The sequence below is a fragment of the Microcaecilia unicolor genome, chromosome 1, assembly GCF_901765095.1.
Source record: "Microcaecilia unicolor chromosome 1, aMicUni1.1, whole genome shotgun sequence".
NCBI lineage: Eukaryota > Metazoa > Chordata > Amphibia > Gymnophiona > Siphonopidae > Microcaecilia > Microcaecilia unicolor.
The window spans coordinates 507,707,675-507,725,275 of record NC_044031.1 but is presented as its reverse complement, the minus strand read 5'-3'; the positions used below and the strand labels follow the sequence as shown (position 1 = coordinate 507,725,275).

General features: G+C 40.3%; 1 protein-coding gene across 1 annotated transcript in view; it reads left to right on the top strand.

Moving 5' to 3' along the window:
* The window catches only part of PDE7A (phosphodiesterase 7A), a 333,862-nt gene that overhangs the window by 263,272 nt on the left and 52,989 nt on the right, over positions 1 to 17,601 (top strand). The window contains exons 8-9 of the mRNA XM_030215118.1: positions 15,122 to 15,253; positions 16,483 to 16,574. Of these exons, the coding sequence (XP_030070978.1) occupies positions 15,122 to 15,253; positions 16,483 to 16,574 (224 nt within the window). The remainder of the gene's footprint in view (positions 1 to 15,121; positions 15,254 to 16,482; positions 16,575 to 17,601) is intronic.

The following is a 17,601-nucleotide window of genomic DNA, read 5'->3' as shown; positions in this document are numbered from 1 at the left end:
GTGTGACAAGGCAGTGGCCAAAGCCAGAAAGATGTTAGGCTGTGTAGGGAGGCATAGCCAGCGGATGATAGGAAGTGTTAATGCCTCTGTATAGGTTGTTGGCAAGGCTCCACTTGGTACTCCAAGTGTTCCGTTTTGAAGGCCCTGTCTTGCTAAGAACATGAAAAGACTTGAAGCAGTTCAGAGAAAGGTGACAAAATATTATAGGGTTCTTGCTAAAAGACACATGTGAAGAGACTCATCGACCTGAATATATATACTCTAGAGGAAAGGAGGGACAGGGGGAATATGATACTTATGTACATAAGCATGGCTGTATTGGGACGGCCAAAGGTGCATCAAGCCCATTATTATGTTTTCAGCCATGACTAATCCATGTCACAAGTATCTGGCAAGATCCCAGAAGTGTAAAATAAATTTTATGCTGCTTATCCTAGGAAAAAACTGTGGATTTTCCCAAGTCCACCTTAATGATGGTTTATGGCCTTTTCTTTTAGGAACTTGTGCATACTTTTTTTAAATCTTCTATTCTAACTGCTTTTGCCACATTCTCTAGCAATGAATTCTAGGGCTTAATTATATGTTGAAGTATTTTCTCTGATTTTTTTTTTTTATGTACTACTTAGTAGCTTCATTGCATATACCTGGTCCTTGTACTTTTGGAAATACTAAGCAAGCAATTCACATCTACCCGTTCTACTCTACTCTGTTATATCTCCCTTCTACTGTCTCTTTTCCAAGCTGAACAGCCCTAGCATTTTTAGCCCTTTCCTCATAGTGTAGTCGTTCCATCCTCTTTATCGTTTTGGTCGCTCTTCTCTGTACCTTTTCTGATTCCGCTATATCCTTTTTTGAGATGTGGTGACCAGACTTGCACACACTATTAAAGGTGTGGTCACACCATGGAACAATATAAAGGCATCATTATAATCTGTTTTTGTTCTCCCTTCTTTTCCTTATAATTCCTAACATACTATTTGCTTTCTTGGCCGCTGCTTGAAAGATAGTAATATGCAAACTGATCATTTTCAGAGAAGGAGATATGGTAGAACTAGAGGACATGAATTGGGGTTGCAGGATGATAGACTTAGGGGAAAATCAGGAAATACTTTGTGACAGAGAGGTTGATGGATGCCTGGAATACCTTCCCATGGAGGTGGTGGGAACAAAGATAGTGACTGAATTCAAAAGCTTTCACACTTTAGTTTTAAAGTCTTGATTGAAACATAATCAAACAGGTACCGGAACAATGAACTGTAACATGAAGATGATAAAGATTGTTGTACAATCTATGGACCAGAATTTTTATTTTAAATAATAAATTAAGTGCCTAGCACCCTTCCCCCATCTTATATAATGTTTTAGTTAATATCATCATTATTCCTGAAGGCCTGTGTTCTTATGACCTTCCACGAATCCCGCCCCAACTAATACCAAACCCTTACTATTATTTCCACCCAAGTCTCTTAAGCCCCCAGTTATTAAATCTGCAGTTTACCCCTCTCCCCATGCACACCATGCATATGTGTGAGTGCCCCAAGGGCGGACTAAATGATCTGGGCCTCTGGGCAGAAAGGCCATAGAAGGGTGTAAGCTGCACAGAGCAGCACGTACAACTCTGGCCTCAATAGTGTGAATTGCCATTTGTTGAGAATAGATTAGATAAAATTGGATGAGTTTGCCAGTAGAATAGTCGGGCCAGATCTTATCAGGATAAGGACCAAGGGCAGAGTGTGGAGAAAAGCATCTGATAACCGTTGGACTTGAGTGGAACAGATTGGGGGGGAGGGGGGTAGATAGTTGAAGCATACGTGAATAAGTGGCTTGATTGTGAGATAAGTGCTTTAACAGGAATCTTGGCATCATACAGAGACTTTCATGCTCCTTTTGCATTTATAAGTTAACTTTCAGGTTCTTTCACAGAATTAGCAACTTTAGGTATTTTTGTGAGGCTAGCTTACCTTGTAATGAGGCATACTAGTATAGGGATGCATATAATGGCACACTGCTCTGTGTGTTGATCTCATATAACATTGTATGATTAAGCTGTGCTGTGGCCAAATTGTTGGGCAGATTGGATGGCCATATAGATCTTCATCTGCTGTCATTTACTATGTTACCAAGATTAAAAATGGTCTCCTTGTTGTAGATCATAGTTTTCAAGCTTTTTCCACTGCAGGATAGAGGGTGGGGATTTTGTTTCAAGAACTTTCTGGTCTGCAAAATACTGAAGGATTCTCTTCCATCTTAGTCCTAAAGATCTTAATCAAATATTTCTTGATAGTAGGTTTGAAAATGCTTTTCCAGGGTTCCTTTATGTTTCTTGTGTAAACTGGCTATATTCTTTTGAATATGAAAAAAACTTACCCACACATGGAGATACTTTCTAGTTCTGAAATATATCTGATTTGTAGTAGAAGGATGGCACCTTCATAATATCATTTCCTTCTGTTCAGAATATTACCCCTACAAGTTTTCACCGAGTGCCTTGCAATACAGTTGACAGGCTTATGCAAAATGCAAATTGTGCTTTTATTACATGAATGATTAGCTGATCAAGGGTACCCTTAAGGCAGTGCTAGACAGATCAATTTTGGCTCAGCATATCCAGGTGCTAGAGTTCCAAATTCAAACTGTCTTATGCTCCATTTGGACTTCATTTGAGCTCTCTGGTGAGGACTTGGGCCATAGCTTTCGTTCCTGCAGGCAGAACTTTAGTCCTGTATCTGCAGTGGAGGATGTTAGGCTGGAAAAGGTTGAGGATGTGGGGCTGTATAGCTTTAATGACATGATATGCATCTGGTATTCATGCCCATCCTTTTCAATAACAACTATCAAGTGAGATGTTATGATATGTAGGAAAGATAATTAGTATGTCCCTATAGGAGAGGATTCTGTAAGTAAGAGCTGGAAATGGTCTCTCATTTCATAGCTGGTCACAAAGTTCTGATGGCAGAAAATTTCTATAAAGAAAGAGATAATAAGGTAGCATGTCTCATCCATTGGAAACTTCATAAACAATACAACATTATTGTACCGGAGAAGCACTGGGATAGCGACACTAAGAGAATTATGGAGAATGGAGAGGTTATAATCACCTGGGACATACTCAATCTGACTGATAAAAAGCTGGATGCAAGGAAACTGGATATCATGGTGAAAGAGAGACGCACCAGAATGGCATTGGTCCATAGGAATGTGTTGGTTCCAAGCTATTATTCAGTGAATCATTTGGAGAGAGAGGATCCTTAAGTACCGAGAAACGTAGTTAGAGACAATGAAAATATAGCAGAAAGATACAGAAGTACTTCCCATCATATTGGGAGCCAAAGTCTTGATTAAAAATAATTTTCAAGCACACCTGGATAGATTGCATGACTATGGTATATCTTATGAACTCCAGAAGAAAGGCATCTTTTGTGTAATGAAAGTACTACAGTGAGCTCTAGCATACTTTACATGCCCTGGCTTAAGAGTGAGAGGTTCATTACTGTTATGGTATGCACAAAATAAACCCTTAAGGAGACATTGTCCCTGATAGAAAAGTACTATTTGGATTAAAACAATCGTATGACCAATGAAGAAAGCCTAGACTACTATAATTCCCTTTACTCTGGTCTTCCTCTTCAATCCCTCACCTTCAGCTCATTCAGTCAACTGCTGCACAATGCCACCCATTTTGATCATATGACTCCCCTTCTCCTCCATTATGAACATTGGCTCCCGGTCATCGCTTGCATCAAATACAAAATTCTCTTTGTCTATAAATCTCATCAGCCACTTGCCCCCTCCAGTCTTGATTCTCTCATCATTCCTTACACCCTTCTCTGCTGTGTCTGCTCTCAGTGCTCTGTAGATCAGAACCTACTGACCCTTCCCCCACCCTCTGTCCTTCATCTCAAAGTCTCAAGGAGCTCTGCCTTTAGATACATAGGACCCAAACTTTAGAATGACTTTCCCCTCTCCATCAGAAACCAATCAACCCTCACCTCTTTTAAAAAACTACTTAAGACCTGCCTTTTCCTAGAGTCCTTCCCCTTCTCTGCTACTTAGGTTTCTGCTCGGCTGTGTTCTTTCTAGTACCTCCTTTTCTCTTACTCCTTTTTATTGTAGATCGCCATATTGCCTATGCTGAATCCAACGTGCCGTATGTATAAATAAATTTAACTGTGGGATCTGGTACAATCATAGACTGGTATCAGATTTGCATTAAATTGCTAAGTTGTCAGAGTGCTAATAATGCAGATGACTTCAATTTTAGAAGAGCTCAGTGATCTTGATCATTACCAGTCTGGCTTTCATGCACAGGACAGCATGGAATCCAAATCCATAATGGAGTTGATTGTTAATAAAGTGTTATATTACGAGGATAATGGTGAGGTGGCGAGCACTGATTTTTCTTCTATCTTTCTGTGCCTTTCATCTGACTGATAATTAAGGCTTTGTGTGATAGAAAAGGTAATAGGAGGTACAGTAGTGAGATGGATCAAGTTGTTTTGGGAAGATAGAGTGCAATCAGTGCTTATTTGATGGTAACACATCAGCCAAGAAAATATCTTGTGGTGTTCTGCAGAGTTTATTCTTATTGCCACTCTTTTTGAATATGTTTTTGACTCCTTTAGGAGCTGCTGTTAGGAAATTTTGGACCATTGTATATTTTTATGCTGATGATATACAGCTGCTAATCCCAATAAAGAAATATTCTCTTGAGCTGGATCAATGCAAACTGGTGTTTACAAGAAGTGATAGACAGACTTTCTGGTAATAAGTTCAACCTCATAAATACCAAAACTGAGGTTTAAGGGTGTTGATAGTAGAGAATGACACGGGGACGGAGGTCCATGGTAAATCCACAGTAATGGAAATAATTTTAACAGAATTTACAGGGTGGGGATGGGATCGAAACTTGCGGGGACAGGGGCTGGAGTTTGTTTGCGGGGATTGGGACAAATTTTTTCTTTGTGTCATTCTCTAATGAGAAGATTCCAGCTAAGTGATATTCTATAAGTATATACTTAGAATAGGCTTCATATAAGGGTTTTCCTAAAACCCAACTCGATGATTCCCAAACCCTTCCTGAGGGAACCCCAGCCAGTCAAATGCAATTTCTACCAAAGGTCAGTCACAGGATCTTATTCATAATGTCTTTTGTTTCTAATTTTGTGCTTATAGTTGTGCCGATGCAGAAAGCTACTGTGGGCAAGAAGCATGTGGTAAATAAGAGCTCAAATCACACATTAACAGGTGAACAATACAGCACCTGAATTAACTCGAACAGTAGACAGCACACAGTATAGTAACAAGCCTATTATCTAGCGGCCCCCCTCCCCTTCAGAAGAATGAAAATAGATGTTAGCAGTTTTCTGAGCAACTTTTGTGGAACAACATCTCTTCTGAAGGCTGCTGTTAATGAATTGCAGAGACTTCAAGGGTGGCCCAAAGCTGGAGATTTACCACCACTATGCTGGAAATTGAAGGCCACTGAATGAGGCTTTTCTTGCAGGCCCCAGGCAGGCTTAACACCAGTTATGGCATATATATATTACAAAAACTAACATAGTCTGATCAATAAATAGAAAATAAAATTATTTTTTCTACCTTGTCTGGTCATTTATTTTTCTGATCATGTTGGTCCCAGTCTCTGGTTTCCAACTTCCTCTCTTTTCTTGTCTCTTGCCATGGTCTCCTGGTCCATCTGACATTTCTTCTCTGTCCATATCCATTATTCAGCTCCCCTCTGTGTCCCTGTCCCTATCTTCCTGCCATGTTAAGCATTTCCCCTCTCTGTATCTTTATTCTTGCCCTGTCCAGCAGTACCTCTGTGTTGCTATCCCTCCTCATATTCAGCTTCTCCCTTCATTCTTCCTGTCCTCTTGTTTTCCCTCCTCCAGGACTAGCATATTCCTTCCATCCAGTGTCTGCCCTCCTCTCCTGCGCCTCTTCCATCTGAGATGTCTTTTTTTCTCTTCTCCCTTCCATCTAGTCTCTGTCCTCCTCACTTCCCTTCCATTCAATGTTGGTCCTCCTTTCCCCCTTCCATCTAGCATCTGCCCCTCTCTCTCTCTCTCTCTCTCTCCCCCTTCTGTCCAGGGTCTGCCCTCTTCCCCTTCCTGCTCTGAGACCCCTTCTACTGTTGCTTCTCTAGACAAGGAGCAGCAGCAGCAAAAGAAGCTACACTCACCATGGGGCCAGACTCTCCATTGACATGGCTGCCAACTCTGCCCTGGAACAGGAAGTGACATCCAAGGGGCGGGACTGGCAGCTGTGCCTATGGAGAGTCTGACTCCGTGGTGAGTGTAGCTTCTTTTACTTTTACTGCCACTGCTTCTCATCTAGAGAATTAACAGGAGTAGTGGTGGGAGGGAGAATGGGGAAAGTCCCAGTGCCCATGCTGCACAGTGGTTTCTGAATCCAAAATATGGCAAACAAAATCTCTTGTTTGAGGAACTCCTATGATAATATAAGGGAAAGTTCTTGGATATGGAATATAGCTAACATCTGCTCTTTGTGGCCATCATATACTTCTTCATTATTATTTTAATGCACTGCTTTTAGCAAACCAATTTACAATATATACAGAATGACAAACACATCAGTGGTCTGGTAATTTTAATGAAATACAAAAAACAGTATTTACTGTTGACAATAATGAATAACCTAAAAGGAGAGAGTTTGAATGCAGTGTTTTGTCCACTTTTATCTGTCCTTGGTTGTGCCTGGTCTTTATGCTTCCTATATGTGATAGGTGTACGGGAGTAGTGTAGAAAAAGTAGAAGATATGAATGTACAGCTAACACAAGAGAACTGTCTAGTAAACTGTCCATTTCTTTTAAATCTTGTGATGTATGTCATTGGCAATCAGATCTATATTTATTTTATTCACTGAATTATTCACATACCCAGAATTGTCTTTACTATCTGCTTGTTATATATATTAATATGCTTTAACATTATGTTACCCAAGATCCTTCTATAATACTAAATGTTTATTTCTTACATATCTCCATTATTCATGATATATTGTAAGCCACATTGAGCCTGCAAAAAGGTGGGAAAATGTGGGATACAAATGCAATAAATATATAATCTGTTGATGAGAGATTAAACATAAGAACTTTCCATATAATATCTGTCTTCTGATTCCCTTGTCCCATATTAATAATGTATTACATGATGGGGATGATAGATAAGCCAGAGGAAAAGATTTTGAGCTTCTGCTCAGCACCTTTGGGATTTTGCTCAAGTACTGAGAGAAAATAGGAAGTTCTTAATTCACATTTTAATATTTTAAAGGTCAAATTAAAAACACTGAATTTAGGTGAAAACATTTATTCATCTCGCCTGATCTTTTATTATGTTTCCTATCTTTGTATGCTCATGTTAAGTAGAGAAGATGGTTCTGAAAAATGGGATTATGTAGAGTATTTGCTTTAGAAAGCCTGTCAAAGTAAGTAACCTTTGTCTAACAAGAAGAATGAGGAAAACCATCACTAGACTTCCAAACAATAATAATGACAACTGAACAGAAAATACAGACAGTATTTGGAGTTGGTTCTTGGATTGCTGAATATTCAGGCTTAGTAAAAGCCTGAAAAAGTAGGAAACCATTCAAATTGAACATAGAATATGTCAGCAGAAAAAAATCCACATAGTCTAACCAGTTAGCTTGACATGCAGGTCATTAAATCTGAAAAAATATTAGTGAAGACACATTTCATTCACTATGAATTACACATATTGTTGCAGGAATTGATGCATGAATTTATGATACTTCAGGAGTCAGACAGCACACCAGAATGAGAGAGAAATCTTCTTTATTTGCCAGCAAACACAGTAGAACATCAGCATTAAGTCTCTTCTTCTCTTTCTCAGCTCTCTGTGTCTTTGTCTCAGCTCTCTGTCTCAGCTGCTTCTCTTCTTATGCTGTCTTCTCCTTCTTCTGTCTGTTCCTTCTGTCCTTCTCTTTCTTCTGAGCTCCTTCTGACGTAAACTGCTTCTTCTCCCACTTAAATACAGTTCTATCTAGCCTACCCCCTTACTCTCCAATTGGTTAAGGAATAGATTGATTACCTTGCCTCAACCAATCAGCTCTATACAAATATCAGTTACATAGGTTCCAGACATCCTAAACTGACCTGTGACCTGGGGCCCCTTACACCAGACATTTGGGCTCCAGTCTCTTACATGTTATTATGATTGATTTCTCATATTCCTAGTACTAACTGCTAACTAAACTCTGGCATTCATTAAAGGGGTCAAGGGCCAATCTTACTTAATAGCATACATATCGGGTTATTACTTTCAAGACCATTTCTACATTTTACCTATAATTAATCAAGGAGAAGAGGGCTGACTAGTCCTGACCTCTTTCACCTATCAGCTTATACATTGAACCAGCCAGAACTGCAGATAACTTAAAACACATGTTGGCCTCTTCACTGCAGTCCTTGCTTGACCTCTTAAACAGCAGACAAAGAGTAATACAGAATTTAACAGACATTCTACACAGACACAAAACTTATTAATTTACACAGAATACAGCATATTCTAAAGTAAGCATCCTTATAAGACATATTCTACATACTTATAATGGTCTCTATATCTATATCTAAGCTATCTCCTTATAACAAAATCTACATATCAAGAACTTCTGAAATTATTTCAGCTTTAAACTACAGTATGTCATATGTCTGGCTCATTCATAAGTACATAAGTACATAAGTAGTGCCATACTGGGAAAGACCAAAGGTCCATCTAGCCCAGCATCCTGTCACCGACAGTGGCCAATCCAGGTCAAGGGCACCTGGCACGCTCCCCAAACGTAAAAACATTCCAGACAAGTTATACCTAAAAATGCGGAATTTTTCCAAGTCCATTTAATAGCGGTCTATGGACTTGTCCTTTAGGAATCTATCTAACCCCTTTTTAAACTCCGTCAAGCTAACCGCCCGTACCACGTTCTCCGGCAATGAATTCCAGAGTCTAATTACACGTTGGGTGAAGAAAAATTTTCTCCGATTCGTTTTAAATTTACCACACTGTAGCTTCAACTCATGCCCTCTAGTCCTAGTATTTTTGGATAGCGTGAACAGTCGCTTCACATCCACCCGATCCATTCCACTCATTATTTTATACACTTCTATCATATCTCCCCTCAGCCGTCTCTTCTCCAAGCTGAAAAGCCCTAGCCTTCTCAGCCTCTCTTCATAGGAAAGTCGTCCCATCCCCACTATCATTTTCGTCGCCCTTCGCTGTACCTTTTCCAATTCTACTATATCTTTTTTGAGATACGGAGACCAGTACTGAACACAATACTCCAGGTGCGGTCGCACCATGGAGCGATACAACGGCATTATAACATCCGCACACCTGGACTCCATACCCTTCCTAATAACACCCAACATTCTATTCGCTTTCCTAGCCGCAGCAGCACACTGAGCAGAAGGTTTCAGCGTATCATCGACGACGACACCCAGATCCCTTTCTTGATCCGTAACTCCTAACGCGGAACCTTGCAAGACGTAGCTATAATTCGGGTTCCTCTTACCCACATGCATCACTTTGCACTTGTCAACATTGAACTTCATCTGCCACTTGCACGCCCATTCTCCCAGTCTCGCAAGGTCCTCCTGTAATCGTTCACATTCCTCCTGCGACTTGACGACCCTGAATAATTTTGTGTCATCGGCGAATTTAATTACCTCACTAGTTATTCCCATCTCTAGGTCATTTATAAATACATTAAAAAGCAACGGACCCAGCACAGACCCCTGCGGGACCCCACTAACTACCCTCCTCCACTGAGAATACTGGCCACGCAATCCTACTCTCTGCTTCCTATCTTTCAACCAGTTCTTAATCCATAATAATACCCTACCTCCGATTCCATGACTCTGCAATTTCTTCAGGAGTCTTTCGTGCGGCACTTTGTCAAACGCCTTCTGAAAATCCAGATATACAATATCAACCGGCTCCCCATTGTCCACATGTTTGCTTACCCCCTCAAAAAAATGCATTAGATTGGTGAGGCAAGACTTCCCTTCACTAAATCCGTGCTGACTTTGTCTCATCAGTCCATGTTTTTGTATATGCTCTGCAATTTTATTCTTAATAATAGCCTCCACCATCTTGCCCGGCACCGACGTCAGACTCACCGGTCTATAATTTCCCGGATCTCCTCTGGAACCTTTCTTAAAAATCGGAGTAACATTGGCTACCCTCCAGTCTTCCGGTATTACACTCGATTTTAGGGACAGATTGCATATTTCTAACAGTAGCTCCGCAAGTTCATTTTTTAGTTCTATTAATACTCTGGGATGAATACCATCAGGTCCCGGTGATTTACTACTCTTCAGCTTGCTGAACTGACCCATTACATCCTCCAAGGTTACAGAGAATTTGTTTAGTTTCTCCGACTCCCCCGCTTCAAATATTCTTTCCGGCACCGGTGTCCCCCCCAAATCCTCCTCGGTGAAGACCGAAGCAAAGAATTCATTTAATTTCTCCGCTACGGCTTTGTCCTCCTTGATCGCCCCTTTAACACCATTTTCGTCCAGCGGCCCAACCGACTCTTTGGCCGGTTTCCTGCTTTTAATGTATCTAAAAAAGTTTTTACTATGTATTTTTGCTTCCAACGCTAATTTCTTCTCAAAGTCCTTTTTTGCCCTCCTTATCTCCGCTTTGCATTTGGCTTGGCATTCCTTATGATCTATCCTGTTACAGCTGTGCCAGCATTTAGCAATCCATCACTCACAAGGGTGAAAGAAATTCCTGTCTCTGACCTTTTTAACCTTTTGCTCGGCAAGCTAGACATTGAGTAATTAACTCCAGCTTGCATCCCTTCATTTGCAGGACTGAGAATTTAAAATAGTATTTGAGCACCTTTAAACAGAATTAACCCTTAATATGATTTCTTATATATATTATGCCCATGGCTGCCTCAATATATTTTCTATAATAAATTTTGAAGTAACAGAAATGGCCACTTTAATGAGACTTTTCAAGAACAGAGAAAGTGGTAAATTTGCAGTAAGTGAATCTCTTCTCAGATCAGTGAAGAGGGACTATATATCTGTATTGGGTATCAATTCCAGGACCACCAAACTAGAGAAAGTACCCAGAGGGCATGTGCTAATAACTTTGACTCTGAGAGGCTGAGAAGTGAGTGGAGTGTTCTAGCCTTTACCTAAAGTTTAAGCTAAAATGGGGCCAAAATTCACCTATGAATCTCAGAAAAGGAAAACGACTGATTATGGGATGAAGCATTGTATTTTAAAGGAAGTTTTTCTAAAATGGAGTTTCAATAAAGCTAGCTTTTTTGTATATACAGATGCATATAAATATATGCAGATATATCATAGAGCTGCTTTAGAACATTGTTATCCTCGCCACAATACCTAAAGTTGAGTTGCCAGCAGAGATTGGGGTTGTGTATTTTGTAGTGTTAGAATGTCCTTTTGTACCAATAACCACCTCTCAGGTGAACAGAATAAAAAAAAAGAAAAGACTAATTGCTTAGATTAATAGTCTACCCAAAGCTTCAGACTAATACCAAACAGTACCTTCAGACATTGTTTTTAAGTGTAGGTGTTTTATTTTCCTCTGCAAGCTAAGCAGAATAGCTTTGCTTCTCAGAATTTCTAGAGGCATAAAGCATGTTCTCTCAGCTCCTAAGTGGTCATGTAGAGGGCAGTTCAGTAAGGGGGCACATACTTGAATCAATAAAGTACACTCCCACTTTGGGGGTACTTTGGCAACATACACAAATGATTCCTTACAGTATACTGACTAGTTACAAAGTACACACCGTGACATGATGGTGCGGTACTTTGCCAATAGGTTTGCACAGGGATGGAGACTGGGCAAGGCATAAACAGAGCATACAAACACACGCATAGATTATACAATTCTGTAACTCACGTGTACGTGATAGTTGACATGGACTTTCCCACCTGCCCTAGAACTGGTGTAAATATCTGTCTGCCACTTACACAAATTAGTTTATGGAGAAAACTAGGCATCTACGCTTCTTTATAAAATTGTGCCTATGTAGGCATTCCTACTCTCTTATCCTAGGCAGTCCATTATTAATTATCATCATAGAACTTCATTGTGGATGTTCTGTTTTATTGCTTTAGATCATCTTATAAGCAGATAATTATGAACCAGAAACTTGTGGTATGAGTGGTAAAATTATAAGATAATTGAGTGATTGGAGGTGGGTGGGATACATGATTTTTTTTAACTATTCTTTTTAACTTCTGAGATATTCTAATTTTAAAGTAGAAAGTTTTCAAAGACTTAGAGCCAGGTTTAGTAAAGTGCGCACACATTCGTTCCTGGGGGAATCCTGCGCAGTGCAGAATTTGTGCACAACTCCCCACCCCCACAGAATGTGCAGAATTCTGCAAAGATGTTGGCAACGGGTCTCTCTCTCACCCTGTTACTCAGAGATAAGGCAAAAGGAGGAGAAAGTGAATCACTGCACATCAGGTCAGTTCCTTCTTCTCTGCTGGCCCTATACCAGACTGTTTACATAAACTGCATGGGCCTCCATACAGCACCATGGTTCACATAAAAGTTGGGTCTAGGGTGTGCAGAGGAAGTGGCCATCTGATGTGCAGCGGTTCACTTTCTTCTCCTCTTGCCACACAGTCTCTTCAGGGGAAGGGGAGAGAGCAGCTGATGCCATCTGAGTGTGCCATTGGAATGAGAGGGGAGCAGAGCAAGGTGATAGTTTATCTTGGCTGGGGAGGGGAGTAAAGAAGGCTGAGAGTGCATCATATTGATAGGAGAGGGTCAGGGAAAGCTGAGATGCCATGGGGATGGGAGTGAGGGCAGAACAAATTTGAGAAGGTGCCACTAATGTGCATGAAGATCAAGCTTGAGGGTATGCCATGAAGGAGGGTGGGGAAGAGATACGATATCCACAGAGACTAGGAGAAAGAATGAAAGGGTAGGGGTGAGTGCTTAGGGGGAGGATGAATAAGAGGTAGTGGTATGCCTGGGGGGGAGGAATGAGTGATGGAGGTATTGCATGCAGGAGAAAACTTTGGGAGTAGCCAGAATTGAATCTTGCTGGGATTTAGAGGGAGAGCGAACTACAGTGAGATGGAACTGTAGAGATGGGGAAAGGCATGAGGGGATTTCAGGCTTTATGATGGGGAAATTCTGTGCAAAGTCACTACAAATATGTGTTTATCCAAGTATTTCTGTATTGAAAGGTAAGCGCTGTAGCATACACATTAGTAAGCATAAGTACATAAGTGTTGCCATACTGGGACAGACCAAAGGTCCATCAAGCCCAGCATCCTGTTTCCAACAGTGGCCAATCCAGGTCACAAATATCTGGCAAGATCCCAAAAAAGTACAAAACATTTTATGCTGCTTATCCCAGAAATAGTGGATTTTCCCCAAGTCCATTTTAATAATTATGAAGCCATCCAAACCTTTTTTTAAACTCAGCTAAGCTAACCGTCTTTACCACATTCTCTGGCACAAATTCCAGAGTTTTAATTACACATTGAGTGAAGAAAATTTTTTCCGATTCGTTTTAAATTTACTACATTGTAGCTTCATCACATGCCTCCAAGTCCTAGTATTTTTGGAAAGTGTGAACAGACGCTTCACATCTACCAGTTCAACTCCACTCATTTTATAGACCTCTATTATATCTCCACTCAGCCACCTTTTCTCCAAGCTGAAGAGCCCTAGCCACTTTCGTCCCATCCCCTTTATCATTTTCGTCGCCCTTCTCTGAACCTTTTTTAATTCCACTATATCTTTTTTGAGATGTGGCGACCAGAATTGAACACAATATTCGAGGTGCAGTCGCACCATGGAGCGATACAAAGGCATTATAACATCCTCATTTTTGTTTTCCATTCCTTTCCTAATAATACCTAACATTCTATTTGCCTTTGTTAGCCGCAGCAGCACACTGAGCAGAAGGTTTCAACGTATCATCAACGACGGCACCTAGATCCCTTTCTTGGTCCGTGACTCCTAACATGGAACCTTGCAAGGCGTAGCTATAATTCGGGTTCCTCTTTCCCATGTGCATCACTTTGCACTTGCTCACATTAAGCGTCATCTGCCATTTAGATGCCCAGTCTCCCAGTCTCGTAAGGTCCTCTTGTAATTTTTCACAATCCTCCTGCGATTTAATGACTTTGAATAACTTTGTGTCATCAGCAAATTTAATTACCTCACTAGTTACTCCCATCTCTAGGTCATTTATAAATATGTTAAAAAGCAGCGGTCCCAGCACCAGAGCCCTGGGGAACCCCACTAACTACCCTTCTCCATTGAGAATACTGACCATTTAACCCTACTCTCTTGTTTTCTATCTTTTAACCAGTTTTTAATCCACAATAGAACACTACCTCCTATCCCATGACTCTCCAATTTCCTCATGAGGTACTTTGTCAAACGCCTTCTGAAAATCCAGATACACAATATCAACCGGCTCCCCTTCATCCACATGTTTTGTTCACCGTTTCAAAGAAATGTAGTAGATTGGTGAGGCAAGAATTTCCTTCACTAAATCCATGTTGGCTTTGTCTCATTAATCCAAGCTTTTGAATATGCTCTGTAATTTTGTTCTTAATAATAGTCTGTATCATTTTGCCCGGCACCGACATCAGACTCACCGGTCTATAATTTCCCGGATCTCCTCTGGAACCTTTTTTAAAAATCAGTGTTACATTGGCCATGCCTTCTGTAAGAGGTTGTTAATAGATATATATGTGTAGCTTATAGTTTTTCAGTAGGTACATGTATAGATGGCATGCCATTCACACCTTTGCTCCCTTGTTTTACTTTTTTCTTAAGTGAATCTGTGTACAGTTACAATGATTTTCAAACTCTTTGTATGTTCTGTCATGTGTTTGGAAATTGCCTTGTTTTGTGCAGATATTTAGAACCACAGTTACTTTTGAGTTTAGTACCTTACTGAAATATTTTTTCTCCAGCATGTTAGATGGAGGTGAGAAAGTTGAACTTGGTTTGATTTTGTGCTGTGTTCAACCTAAATATAAATGTAGCTTGTTCTTTTATTTCCCAAGAAGAATGTCACTAGTTTAATGATTTTTTTTATTTTTATTCATTTATTTTAAACTAGCTTGCAAAGACTTTTACTCGGTGGGATGTCCTGGTAGGTTTGATTGCAGCTGCCACGCACGATTTGGATCATCCAGGTGTTAATCAGCCTTTCCTCATTAAAACAAACCATTACTTAGCAACTTTATATAAGGTAAGTGGAGCCATTTTATCATAGCCTTTCTGCAGTTTGAGTATAATGACAAGGTTACATTTAAAAGATAAGCTTGAGGGATGGCCCGATGACTAAGGTGACAAGTACTGTGAACTACATAGAAGATCCCTATTTCATCCTCAGATCAGGTCTTCGGCTCCTAAGTTTGCTAGAGCTGGGATTCTGCTAATTCAGGGGTGGACAACCTCAGTCCTCGAGGGCCACAACCCAATCTGGTTTTCAGGATTTCCCCAATGAATATGCATGAGATCTGTTTGCAAACAATGGAGACACTGCATGAAAGTAGATCTCCTGCATATTCATTGAGGAAATCCTGAAAACTAGACTGGGATGCAGCCCTCAAGGACTAAGATTACCATTCCTGTGCTAATCCATGCCTCATGGTTAAGGGTGATGCCTGGTGGTCACATTCAGGGCTTATTATTGCAGGATTCCAGAAGGACCTGGCCTGTCACTACAACCAGACTAACAGCTAGAGTTATTAACATACACTGCTATGTTAGTGTGCACTAACACTGTTAACACATGCTGTTTTATTGCAGATTTCATTTTATGCAATGGGGGACCTAGTAACTATAATTGTATTATCAGCATTTGCATACATTAGTAACTCTAGCTGTCAGGATGTATATAAAACCCCAGGGAATATAATGGAAAATATCTAGGTAATAGTGAATGAAGACTGCATTGTGCTAGATCCATACCGTGAGCTGGAAGTCCAAAGGAGCAGGAAGAAACTGCTGGGGGGGGGGAATTAAAGTTCTCCAATCAGTAAACATGGGTATTTTTTTTTTTTTTTCATGAGTAGACTACTTTCTTGTAATGCAGTCTTGGTAACCAGTTGAATAAAAGATGAAAGTGTAATATACTGTGTAATGGACATTTATATCCCACACTTTCCCAGTAAGAGTTCTGTGCGGTTAACAGGTAAAGAAGCTAGGTATACCTAGGAATTTACATAGTATCACAAATAAAATTTCCAATTCATGTATTATTGACAAATTTCCCAAACCGATAGGTTTTTAATGATTATCTGAACTGCTTGTAATTTGATATTTTTCTATGATCGATTGGTAAGGAATTCCACCAATAAGCAGATTGATAAGAAAATAGACCAGAAAAAATTGTCTTATTTTCTTGGATCTGTTTTGTTTATAAAATTGTTGAAACCATTTGTGTGCCTTAGTAGCAATTATTGTTGCTTGCAGAATACCTCGGTATTGGAAAATCACCACTGGAGGTCAGCAGTGGGCTTGTTGCGAGAGTCTGGTTTATTTGCACACCTGCCACTACAAGACAGGTATGTTAAGCCTGTGTAGAGGTATGGGTTGGAGTTCACTGGTACACAGCAGAAGAGAGGTATTTGATGTTGCACCGTTCTGTTGCTGTATGATTGCGCTAAGGAAATTAGCTATTTTTTACATTATGAAGTGAAAGTAACATTGAAAGTGATTCTCTTCTGAACTATAAATTAAGCACCTATATCAGTGGCAGTACCAGTTGCACAAGTGTTGTTTTGTTTGTTTTATTTGTAACCTAGCATTTGAAAACACAGTGTTGACTATGTCAGTAAGCATCCAAAGCTGCCAGTTACAGATTTGGGTAGGATAAGTCATACAGTGATTGGAGAAATTCGGCCATTGGACATTTTTATCCATTAGCAACATATGTATAAGCCCCCAAAAATCTACCTCTCTCTACCACCCCACAAACTGCCCTACTCTAAAATTACCATAGACACACTGTTGTAAGCCCCTTTGTAGACCCAGACATACCCTACTGTAACTGAATGTAACTCACCTTGAGCTACGGCTGAAAAGGGTTGAGTTAGAAACCAATAAGAAGGGAAATGATTTTTGCATCTATGTGTACTGCCAACTAATACTTGTTGCTGTGGTAAACAGGTTGGCATTGACGAGTCTTAGGGGGTCTTTTACTAAAACGTAGCTGAAGTTATCTGCAGCAGGGCCCATTTTATTCCTATGGGCCCTGCTGCAGATAACTCGAGCTAAGCTTTAGTAAAAGACCCACTTAGTTTGTATACAAAAAGGAATTGAATCTGTGAAGCCAGGGAAGTTGATAGGCAGGGCAAGAGCAACAGGAGATGAGGGCTGGATTATGGAGTAGAGTGGCTGTTCTCTGCTCTGCTTCAGGTTCAGCCCTCCCTCTTCACTGCAGGCTGCCTGGAGCACAACACCCCTGCTACTTTGTCTCTGGAGTCTGAAAAGAAGTGCTAGAACTGTGTTGTAGTTCATTCCCCTAGAGTTTAGAAACTCAATCTTCAGATCTCTGATCCAGGGTTACTAACAGTGGAGACTATGGGTAGG